General features: G+C 44.0%; 1 protein-coding gene across 4 annotated transcripts in view; it reads right to left on the bottom strand.

The window, feature by feature from the left end:
- Positions 1-489: 489 nt before the first annotated feature.
- The window catches only part of klhl13 (kelch-like family member 13), a 34547-nt gene continuing 22380 nt past the window's right edge, over positions 490-12656 (bottom strand). For all 4 annotated transcript variants that reach the window (XM_080483518.1, XM_080483516.1, XM_080483517.1 and 1 more), the window contains 4 exons: positions 11742-11938; positions 10185-10980; positions 6726-6839; positions 490-1605 (listed from right to left, as the gene is read on the bottom strand). In XM_080483518.1, the coding sequence (XP_080339644.1) occupies positions 1118-1605; positions 6726-6839; positions 10185-10980; positions 11742-11938 (1595 nt within the window). In that variant the 3' untranslated portion in view covers positions 490-1117. The remainder of the gene's footprint in view (positions 1606-6725; positions 6840-10184; positions 10981-11741; positions 11939-12656) is intronic.

Consider the following 12656-nt stretch of genomic DNA (forward strand, 5'->3'; position numbering starts at 1 on the left):
GGAGAGGTGACAGCGGTGGAGGTGCCAGTTTCCACTGAGCACAGGTCAAGCAGCATGTTTACATCGCGGGGAGGTCGTCGTCCACTGCTGGCGTCAGCACCAGGAGCGCGCAGCAAGGTCGATTATAGATCAAGATGGAGATTAAAAACACCGCCTGCAGATCATCCACCATAAACAAGGTGACTGGTCTCACCTCTGCAGCTCATTTATTCAAAAATAAAACGGGAGATAAATGGAGCCAACTTCTCTCTCTCTGGCCGATCGCTAACACAGATCTTCTGCAGGAGTCAGGAGGCTTTACTGCAATCAACAGTGGCTTCAATCCAATTATCCCACAAACAGTAAAGCCAAGCCGACTGCAGCACTAGTCACTGCAACAGTCGATAGGACAGAATACTTTCAAATCTACGTAACACAATCCAGTAAAAGTTTTGGTGAGAGGCTTCACTTTTCATGATTTTGCTGCAGTCAGTAACGACAACGATGTTTAAATTACTTTCAAAACCATGTTTATTAAATTTAGAAAACAACATTTTGTTAACAGTTTCATACCAATAGCAGGAAAGAACTGAAACTGCGAGAGAGACGTAGATGGGGCCTTGGCCAACCCCTGAGTTTAAAAAAAAAAAAAAAAAAAAAAAACCCATCTGCGTTTCAGGAGCGCTCATCCATTCCTGACGCTTCTGCTCTCTGGGCTCACCTGCATCTAACCTGGCATAGACTAGGAGAGAGAGTCAGTGTTGGTAGTCAACATCTCAAGGTAGAACACCGAAAGAAATGAGACATAAGAAAAACTCTGGAGACATCAGGTAGAAAAGTTGATTTGCAAAGTCACTTTTCAAGTCAAAGTATTTCCTGCCAAAAGATACCGAGTATGCAACATTAACGTGTAATTAGGTTGCCAAACTGTGTCGGTACGTGGGTTTGTTCACTCGGGTAGGGGGTTTCTGCACAGCTTTATGGGATGTGGGCTGAGGGCATACTTAGGGATGCAGTACAGATGTTGTCCAAAGAGGAAGTGCAAACAATGTCTATAAGGTGTGTTTGTTGAGGGGTGCTTCTTGGGGACGAGGGGTCACGGGGGTATGAGCGAAACAGGGCCCACCCCCTTTACTCATCAAGGTGCCGAGAGCGGCGACTCTCTGGAGGGCGAGCCCGAAATGTCCTCGGGGGGGAAAACTGTGAGTGTGCAGGCTCGGATCCCGCCCAGCGACTCGGGCAAGTCAAACACTTTGTGCCATTCGTCTTTCTCGGGGTCGTACTTCTGTACTATTTCCACCATGCACCTATTGTTCCACGAGTAGCCGCCCACCACGTAGATCTTATTCTCGAACACGGCCACGCCCACGTCGCTCTGCCCTCGCAACATGGCGGCAATAGGAGTCCACAGGTCGAGGGCCGGGGAGTAGTACTCGCAGCTGAGCACGTCGTCGTAGTCGCTGGTGCCCCGGAAGTGGTTGCCCCCGATCACGTAGAGGCGATCGCCCACCGTGCACATGCAGTGGAGGCCGCGCACCGTCGTCATGGGCGCTTTCTGAGTCCATTTATCCGCATCTGGGTCAAAGCACATGAGCTCCTTCTGAAAAGTGTCGTGAGTGATTCCCCCTGCAGCGAGACGAAGAAAAGAGCACGCACATTAGATTCAGCACTGATCATTTGAGAGAGTAAGACACTTTGTGGACTTGTCAATCAGGCAAACCAGTGACTCATTCGCTGGCGTTTATCTGGGACACACGGAGCACCAGACATCGCACTGGAAATGGCCACGTTGGATTTGGCGCCGTCATGGAGAGCAGTGACATTATTCTTCCACTCATCCACATTCGTCAAACTTCACATCAAAACAAACCGACGCTCAGGTTAAACAATAATTTGACACAGTGGAGTTTTATCGGGAGCTGTTCAGCTCCTTCTCTACAGAGTGAAACAAAGCTAATGACGAGCGCTCGGTACAAAGCGGTACACCACAACAAAGCGTACGCGCGCAAACAGACCGTAGACGGCGGGACACAAAAAGCTGAGGCAAAGTGGGGAAGAAGAAGAAAAAAAAAACAAAAAAAAAAAACAGGACATGTCTACAGGGAAGGCTTAAAATAAAGAGGAACACAATCCCAGCATGCATTTGGGTGGAAGCCAGACCCCCGCCACGCCCCCACCCCCCTGCAGGCTGAGTGACTAGAAGCAAATGCAGTTTAGATTCGCAGAGCATGTCGAATGGAGGCAGGATCCCTCCTTTGCTGCTGCCCAGTGATCGTGTGCTGGGTTTATTGTTGAAGCCTAAGCTGTCTATTCAGCTGCCATGTCTCAGATCGGCGACGCAGCTCCTCCTCAGCTGATCAAGCTCCGAGATAGCCCCACGATTTCCTTTATCCAAGTGGTTCATGCAGTCTGCTATTTAAATCCTGACAAGAGAACTGTGCTCGAGTCAAAGTGGGGCCCTCGTGATAATTACTCTTAAGGGACTCTGCGGCTATTTTGACTCAATTGAGGGTCTTCAGTCTTTGTCTGATCAGTAACTCATCAGCGCCATTAGTGAGACACTAAGGGAGGACCAGGTTTTGCTGAACTGATCCGATGTCAAAAGACGGAGGCAGGGAGGGACGGACTGCCTCTCTGTGTTGTCTGACACATATTTTACCATTTCAGAACATTCCCATGTGCAGCCATGTAAAAATAAAATAAGTGCAGAGTCCCCTTGTAAAATCACTGACCTGGTTGAATCAGTGCCAGAACACATGGGACCCGCAGAGATGATGGCGAGCCGACACCGAGGTGAGATGAATAATGAGGCTCAGCAGATTTAAGTGATACCACTTAATGATTAATAAAGTCGTCTAGAATTGAGATCCGGCATAATCCGGCACATATATATATCAAACTACTCGCGTTCATTTCTATTGTCATCTGACCACTTTCCTTCTTTCCAATAGACGACAGTGATCCTAAATAAAAAGGACTGAGACTGAATGTTTTGCATCCTTTAACATGCTTGATAGACTGAAGGACGCTGAGAGGAACAAGCTTTTCTGTGCATTAATGTTGATATTGTAGGACTTTGATTTATTGTGCATCATCAAGGCTGATTTCTTCTTAAAATAGAGAAAAACCTGTAAAAAAAACCTGAGAGGACATTCAGAAGTAAACTGGGTAAACAAGGCACTGCTGACGCACACGAGCCGACGTGCACGATGAAACAGCAGCAATCACACGGCCTGAGGAGAGATAACACACTTTCTACAGAATTAAGTTCACGAGGGAGCTGCTGCGCCTTCCTCCGAATCCAGGATGGACAACTTTGATCAATACGCGGGCCGAGTGACTGAGTACCTCGCAAACAACGGATCTCAAACTGTGGGCGAGCCTCCGGTGGGAGGTCTGAGGGTCAGGGGAGACATTTCCCAGCAGGATTCTTTATTTCATTTTCTGAAATCATGATTAAAGAAATAAGTGGACGGTTAATCTTTTTGTTCCCCAAATTTTTATTATTCTTTTTAAAAAGAGTGCTATATACATAGATGTTATTAATATTATTATAGGAATAATTCCAAAAGAGTTTCTATATATGTATATATAGATGATCGATACAATTAAAAGCCCCAAAATGAAGCAGGTTTCATTCACGGTTCATGAGGCACTTCTCTTATCAACATAACAATCCTATTCAAGTCAGCAGGCCAGGTTCATTTTACAGTCATCTGACACACGAGAACTAAATCATTCACTCATTTCTCAGCTACGTATATAACAGACAGTCATTGACTCTGAGGTGAAATTTCAGACACTTGTGAACCATTACAGGTCCATCGCTTCAGGAGTCTGAGTCATACGACCGAATCAGGTGTAGAAAACTTAGCCGACTTCACAGAGGGATTCTTGGCAGGAAACAGAAGCTACATATTTCATAGTAGAGCAAGAATTTTGAGGACGCTCTGCACAGCATGAATTTTACACTCAAATCAAATGGCAGAGACGATATGCTGCAGTGAATTCATGGTGGAGAGGCTGAGATTTCAGATGGACAATCTCGTTGCAAGAGGAGCATTTATGAAAATGGTCAAGCCAGGAGAATATTTAGGAGAATATTTAGCATTCTTAAAGAAGAGGCCCAATATTAATGTCCATTGGCTGCTGTACAGACAGAACCTTCTCGGACTTCAAATGCTCAGTATAGATGAATCAAGCATGCGAGGAGTGATTTGCATCAGAATGCAAAATAAATGATGTAGTGCAGAGGTGTTCTAAGTGTGGGAGGATGAGCCCCCCCCACACTAATATGTATGAGCAGCATACAGACTGATAACATAGACGACATTAACGTCACCAGTCAGACTGTAACTCATTATTTGAATCATTTTAAATACACAGAAATGTGCAAAATAATTTGAAGAATTCTGCTTCAGCTAAAAGCTAAATCTTAAATGTTTTGTTCTGGACGGCTTCAGAACGTAAAAAGAAAAATAATAAAGAAAGAAAAATCAAACCATCTGACCTAAACTGGTCTGAACCGTAAGACCTTAATCCCCCAGATAAGAGCTGTGGACCGGGGGCAGCGCGGCTCTGCTCTGGTTTAGTGCTCGTGTCTGAACTCTGCCACACCACTTGAGCTGTGATGGTCTGCGGGCTGAGTGCATTTGTCAGATTCACCCGGCTGACAGAATACCTTCAGACAGCGCAGCAGCACGGCCGCCGAGAGTGACCTGATGCGCTGTGACAGATAGACACAGAACTGCACTCCAGCGTGGGTCACCTTGCACAGCAAGACTGTAACCCCCCCACCCACCCCCAAGGACCATGGCCACAGCTAAATTCTTCTAATGGGTAATGCTTGTGTACCTGTGCTATTTGCATTAGAAGCACTTCAGAGGAATATTTGTTTTGTTTGTTTTTCTTCTTCTCCGAGCTGCATGCGCAGCTTTCTTGTGTTCTAACCCAGAGCTGTGTTGACAAAACTGCTCGACCGGCTCCATCCCGAATCACAAGGTTGCCGCTTTTCCTCTCACACAATTTTAGCTGCTGCGGCTCCAAAGCGTGACACCGTGTCACAGCTCAGCACGCTGGTAAAATAGAGAAATTTATCAGACTATTGAGCCGCTGTTGCGTGCGTCGCTGAAACATGAAACCAACAAAGAAGAATCCATTAGAATATCAAAGAGAGGGAGCAATAAATACCCTGCACTGCATTGTACAGCCGGAGGCAACGAGGCTACCACAGCTGGCTAGCAGCAGATTAGCTCAGTCCATGACTGCTACGTTATTCATCGCTCCACTTTAGTTTTTTTAAAAACGTGAAAACGTGGCTTTTCATCTCTTCTAGAATATTAACCTTCTCTCAGCGTGTCTGGCCTCATATATACCCCAGAGCTTCTGTTTGATATGTGCAGTATTAGCTAATTTAAAACTGTGTATATGAACAGATAGCAGTCGCGCGCGCGCGTGTGTGTGTGTGTGTGTGTGTGTCACTTGACACTGCAGCCAAGTTCAACATCACCGCTAAAGCGACGTTCAATATTTATTTTCTATTGAACAGAGTAAAGCAGTATAGATAATGAGTGGGTGTTCATGTTGGGCTTTAATCTACCACACTAACCTTAGACCAAGTCATTTAAAAAATAAAATAAAATCAAACAGCTGTTAGACACACAAATATAGTAATTTAATTTCTACATCAGCATAGATGAGTCTATTGTCATCCAAATTTTCCTATTTATATTCCCCTTGTTCTTCTTGAATTTCTTTTTTTTTTTTTTGGACCAAAATATACCCCAAAAAATGAAGTGAAACTTCCAACTCGCAAGCAAATTTTTTGTGTTTTCAAAAAAAAAAAAAAAAAGGCTGTTGATGCTGGTGTGATGCAGAAGGATGATGGTGCCCATTGCCAGGAGGGATTAACACAGTCTCTTCTGTGTTACACCTCCTACACAGGCTTCAGTCCTCTACTTCGCTCCATCCCCTCCAAAAACCTTCCCCTCCTTTGTAGCATCGCTCTGGATTAGTCACACTGGGAAAGTAGGGCTCATCTCCATACCGCGGGATTTGTTTTTAGTCGTATGAAGTGAAGAAGGGCTGAGGTGATACCTAAAGGAGCGGGCGCCGGCTGCTCAAAGGCACAATCTCGGCTCTCTGCTTTAAGCTCTGAACCGCCGCAGACTTCAGAGCTGCGTTCGGCGGAGATGAATCGGGCGTGCGTTAAAAAAAACCTATTTGAGAAAGCGTGTAGCTGTGAAACACAGTTGTTTTTTAACGAGGTAGCGAGGTCAATAGATGAAAATACACTAGGATTAGCAGGGTGTACGAAAAATCATGACACATAAAGCTCGAAGACTAAAACGCGTGCCTCATCCTCCCCTACAAGTCAAGTAATAAAACAACAATTCTTTAAACACATCATATATTTATTTCACCATCTTATGCTTAAAACAAATATATTTATTTGGATTTTGTTTTTGGCTGTTGAAATGTCAGAAAATGTGCGATGAATGAGTGCTTCTGCTACTTTCTTCCAATTTAACTTGAAAAAAATGGAGAAGTTCCACAATATTTTTGACTGTACAAAGAAGTTCATGCCATTATTGTGTGAAAAGCGGCTACGTTTTGATCGTTATTGAATTTTCTGGGCATCATACTTATCGGAGGAGTTATTGTTCTGAGAAGTTCACGAGCTGAATCCTGTCGGGGGGAAAAGAAAGGATGGGAGTTAAAGTGTTAAGCTCCCCGGAGCCACTTACCTGAAATATACATGTAACCACCGTACACCGTCCCGGCATGGCCGTAGTGAGGCTCATTCATTTTGGCAACATATGTCCATTCATTCGTCCTTGGGTTGTAGCACTCCACCGTAGCTTTAGGAAAAAGATGGAGGGGGAAAAAAAAAAAAAAGTAGGTCAAGATACAACTAAGGAGGACAAACAGCAGCAAATGAGGCCTTGGAGGGCCTCAGCGTGGGAGCTAAAACTCAGATTTAAATAAAGAGCACACATCCCCACAACCCCACCAGCGACGCACCGACTCCGCGGGAAAATGGGAGATTGTGAGAGATTTTATCTGATGATGCCCGGGGAAGGTTTCGCAAGAATCGGAGGGAAAGTAGGAATGCTGGGATTTGTGTGGCTGGGTTGACCCCATTACATGGAGCCAGGGTGCATCAGCATGCGAGCTCGTTGGGAAAGAGACGCAACATCAGGGTGACGTACACAGAGGAGTGAGATTATTTTAACATCAGACTTCTCACACCACGTTAGCCGTTCTACTGAAAGACCGACGGGATTTACTTTGGAAATCCCAGATGGAAGCATTCACTGAGTTTATGGCTGTAAAACTGTCAAAACAAATGTACAAATAGTACGTCTACTTTCAATTTTGTGCTGCTCTTCAGTATTTGTGTGGGTTTGACCGTCGCGCCGCAGAAGCCCTGGGAGTGAAATCTCTAATTTTATTCTTTCTATGAATTTTGTCAATATTATCAAAAATCCGGGAGTTATTGGAATGAAAAGTCAAAACCACATCAGCAGTAAAAGTATAGGTGTAAACACGGTAAACGTAGTGAGGCATTGTGGATCACTGATAAGTTGTCTGCTTGTTTGCAACCTTTCCATGTTTATATAACTGAATTAAAAGCCACTGCTTTTTTTTTTTATTATTATTATTATCATTATCATTATTATATACCCCAAGCAGGAAAGGAGCTAATGCATAAACTGTGTTGTTTTCACACACTGTAGCCAGTGAATAAACTCACCCGATTAATGGTGCTCAAAGACAATAAAGAGCCTCAGCTGAAATAAAAATTATTGTGCAAAATTTCACAGCTATGGTTGAATCATTGACCCGAACAATGATATAAAAAAAAATAAAAAAAAATAATTTACACTTGAAACTTGGCAGTAAACTAGGGGGCCGCGAAAGGACTACGAGCCATCGCTGCACCGGCTGAGGGAATCTCGCCGGGGAAAATAAGCGAATTATTTGCTCCGTTTGTTCAACAACCATCACCAACGAGACCTTCAGCCCGGCATGAAATCTTGCAGAAACACAGTGGAAACACTACAGACGTGTCAGAAAACAACAGGCCGAGCTGAGCACAGTTTAAAACACAAATCACTTTCTGAATTACAATTAAACATTCTTTGATAAATACACATCAAATTGTGTTTCATTTGCCAGACCTCCTTCCTGTCGCCTCAGCGGCGACCTGTCTGCAGCCTGATTCGAACCAGTGAACTACTGGTTACCCGCTCACTCCCCTAACCTCTAGGCCGCCACTCCGCAGATTTGGAGCTAATTTCCCTTAATGAGATACACGAGTGTGAATTAAATAACGGCTTTCTTTTCCTCCTTTGACAGGCTGAAAAAGGTCACATTGCTAATTAGCATGAACTTTCTTTTCCCCGCCGGTTGTTCTCTGAGAATTAATACAGCACTCCGAGGGTCAAGCTGGCAGCTGGTGATATCTGTTGGTTGGTAGTATTCAGCATCGTCCTCCGACCCAGAGCGGCGGTTCCCGACACGAGGGCCGCGACCCTGTGATGTGCTCAAAATGAACCCAAATAAAACGTGATGAAGAAGGGGAGGGTTACATTTTGCCAGTGCGTCTTTTTTCAGGGTTTCATTATAGCATCCGATATTGATTGACGTATAAAACTAAATGACCTGGAAGAGCTGCTTGGTGGTGTAGCGCCCAGCATGTGTGCCTCACAACAAGAAGAACCGGTGGCTTGAACCGATCCGTGAGGAGCTTATATCTTCTCAATTTGCATTTTCAGTCTAATGGAAAAACCAAGGTTGGCGACTCTGGATTGCCCATAGATGTGATCGTCTGTCTCTCTGTTTGTCCTGTGATGAACTGGTGACCTGTCCAGGGTTTACCCTGCACTGACCCACAGTGAGCTGGGATCAACTCAATGCTTAACGATTGAATAAAGCACTACAGATACAGAACACGTGCCAATCCAAACAGAAAACGCCCTTCAAATATCTATCTAGAGTTTATGGATTTTTTTGCCCTGTTATAAAATGTCGGCATTTGAAATAATAAAACAATAAAAAAAAAAAAACAACAACAATAAAACCACACCCGTATGACCTATTGCAGGGTAAACAAACATAATAGAGGGGCAGGGCACATCCAGAAAAGAACCCAGACACACCAAGAGTAAAGATCATGCAGTGAAAGGGCAGTGAAACAAAGCGGGGGGAAAGGCTGCTGTTTAGACGGGCAATAAAGTGAGTCTGTGTTGTTTCGTCTAATTATAACCCTGAAGAGACGACCGATGTAGCTACTGAGCTGCATTTAAGTGCCGGGTGGCACCTCGCTGTGGTTTCCAGTTATGAGCGCAGAGATTCCAGATTGGTTACTCAGCATCACCCAGCGGACGACGAACGACGGACAGAAATGTCTGAATTCATCCATCCACAGTGTCTGTTCCAGAGGGCCGAACAGTGAGTCAAGTGTTGTAAAACCTGCTTTCGACAAAATTAGTAATAAGTGAAATATGAAGATTTTTTTTTTTCCTTTCTAAATGTACACTTTGAAATTCAAATCAAAGTGGAAAATTTATTAAAAAAGAAAAAAAAACGAAAGAATGAATGCGTCTTGTTTTTTTATGCCCTCAATGCACCAATCCTGCTGCTTCTTCCCCTATACGTAATGTCACGTTTAACATTCCACTTCAGGTTTCAGTTTCAGGTGAATGTGTTCACTTCAACAGCAAATGGTAGATGTGACACCATTACCAGTCTTGTCAGGTTAAAAAAAAAAAAAAAAAAAAAAGTTTAAACACATAACGTGCGTCATGAATGGCGGAACAAAATGTCTCCAGAGCACATCCTCTAAAAACACATGATGGCACTGAAATCGATTATGCGTGTGTTCAAATGCTTCAGTAATGAATTACATTAGACTGAGAGCGTGTTTGCTTTAATGTGCCCATCCTGTGAATTTTATTGAATTACACACACATTAAGGACGCGACGTGTTGAAACAGCAAATGATGTGTCGGCATAATGCTTGATTACAGGCTTCAGTGTGCTCACAGCCTTATTAAACTGCACTTTTTTCCTCTCGTGCTCCTTCTTGATTTTTAAGAGTAAAAATAAAATAATAAAAAATCTCATACAATATTAATTAAAGGCCTCCGTCGTTGCATAATGGGAAGCAGGAGACAAACAAAGCGGCAAAATCAACTCACCGAGCTCCCCGGCAGCATTTCTTCCACCCACTGCATAGAGGTGTCCCTTGAGTGCGCTGAGGTGGAAGAAGGTACGTTTCTCATTAAGGCAGGCCACCTGGATCCATTTGTTGTAGCGAGGGTCGTACCGGAACACGGTGTCCACTGCCGTCTTGCCTTTGGTGTCGTAGTTGCTTTGGCCGCCCACAACGTACAGAAAGTTGCCGATGACCGCGATGCCGTGCTGGTAGCGGGGCGCGTCCATGGGCGCCAGCGCCTTCCACTCGTGGGCCTTCTCGTCGAAGAGACGCAGCTCCTTGCTGACGACCAGCTGCTGGCGCAGTACTCCGCCCAGCGTGACCAGGTGGGCACTGTCTGAGCGGATGGCTGTCCGTTCCGACTGCATAACCGGCTGCATGTACGGCATCATTTGGTAGTTGCTAGCTTCCAGGAGGAGGTTGACGCAGGTGTTGTCCGTGCGCATAAAGTCTACTGTCTGCACGTGATTGATGAGCTCCTGTGGGTTCATGAGAGGGAAGCGGATGTTCTTCATGAGCTTTGGGGCGTAGTCCATACGGCCGTCTTCGAAGCGGAGCCAGCGGCACGCGGCTTTGAACAGGTCCAACTCGGAGCAGTGTTTCAAACTGTTACTCGACAGTACAAAAGCCAGCCGCTCAAACGGCAGCTTGACAAACTCTCCCGTGCCCAGCAGCGAGGGGAAGTTCTTCAGGATGAAGTTGTTGACATATTTGTCCACCTCTGTGAGGTTGTACGTGTTGGCGATTCGTCCCACCTCAACACAGTTGTCGAGAGAAACCTTGGGGAAAAAAAAAAAAAAAAAAAAAAGCAGTCAAAATTCTGAAAAAGGCAACCTGGAATGACGTTTATTTGAAAAGTATTTGTGTTGAGGGTGGTGCAGTCCAAAGTAACCTCACGCCATCTGTACTTACAACTCAAATCTTCTGTTGTGCACAAGAAGATTTATTGCTTTTCTCTGGTTTTTATCACAGCAGATTAAGTAAATTAGATTTATTTTATTTCTTTTTTAAGACAGTTGGGAAGAGAAATTAACTTTAAGATGTCAGTATAGTCTTACTCTGTCGAATAGATTGTGGTCGTGTAATGAAATCAAAAACAATCTCATACCTTCTGAAAACACCAAAGTCTTTAGGAATTAAATCTTGCATTTTTTTTTTCCAGCATCTCTTTACCTTTTTGTCATTTTCTTTCCTCCACTTTGGCCATTTTTCAGGTAATCAGACACAGCTCACCGGAGCTACCAGCTGTTACCGTCAGCCAGTGGATTAAGATATCCGCTGCTAACTGAATGAAAAATTGTTTCTGGCTTAGGATACATGAAAATCTTTTCAAAATGTGGTGGTTTTTTTTTTGGTTTGACATTTCAGAGTTTTTACAGCAGGTGAACTCCAGAATAGTTGGGATGTAATTGAGTTGGCATGTGGTTTTTCTTTTTACCTCTTTTGTCCTTCGTACAGTTTGTTACAAGATAATGTAGAACTGCTGTAGACTTAAAAGAAAGCAAAGTATGTTTTTTGTAATGTGCGTCTGCTTCCTTACCCCAGATATAAGAAAGACTTTGCAAAAGTCCAGCACAGGAAGGATTTGTAAGAAGCTTGCTGCCTCAAGCGTGTCCTGCAGATTCTCCATGTTGAGCGACAACTTCGCTGTGTAGATAAAGTCAATGATCTTTTTCAAGCCTATTCGATTTACTCCGTGAAGCTTGATGCACATTAAATCCTGTTCTTTCATTCCCCCTGCATCAGGAGAGAGGGACAGACAAGAAAAGTGGGCAAGTTAGAACAGGTTTACCTCCTACATCTTCCTATCAGACTGACAAGTATTATACTTTTGGAGAACGAATCTGACAGAGAGAGAAAAAGAAGAAAAAAAAAAATCAGTTAAGCGGAACATGAAAGTGCATATGCTTCATTGTGATGCAAATGTCAATGTAATGATTTGGGTGTCAAATGGCCTGAGTTCAGAGAAAGGACTGAAGGTCCAAGGGAGGAACCTTTGCTCAGCATTTATGCACGTCCAGCTGCCTGATCACTAATGAGCGAACCCTCACTCCAAGTACAGTGTCCCCATCCTCCTACTTAAACACGCTCCTCTTCTACTCCCACTGCAGAGCATTTTTCATCTTAATCATGTACTTTAAATGCCAAAATCTGCAAACTTATTTCCCCTCCTGTCATGACACGAGACCCAAAGTATCCCCGTCAGCTGTTCCAAAATTGTACTTCATTTTCGCCGCTCGTTATGCACAAAGTAATGCAAATGATGGTGGTGGGGTTGGGAATCAGTCCGGAAAAATTAACACCCTTATTTAAGACGCATGTTAAAAAAAAAAAAAAAAAAAAAGAAAAAAAAAAAGCACTGACAGCAAGGGTCTCATCATTTTCCTTGTTTTTGATTGAAAAGTAATTTAATTTCGTCGCACTCCTGAGACTCAGGAGTCCTGCAGGAGCCTCT

This window comes from Lipophrys pholis, assembly GCF_963383615.2.
Source record: "Lipophrys pholis genome assembly, chromosome: 16".
Taxonomy (NCBI): Eukaryota; Metazoa; Chordata; class Actinopteri; order Blenniiformes; family Blenniidae; genus Lipophrys; species Lipophrys pholis.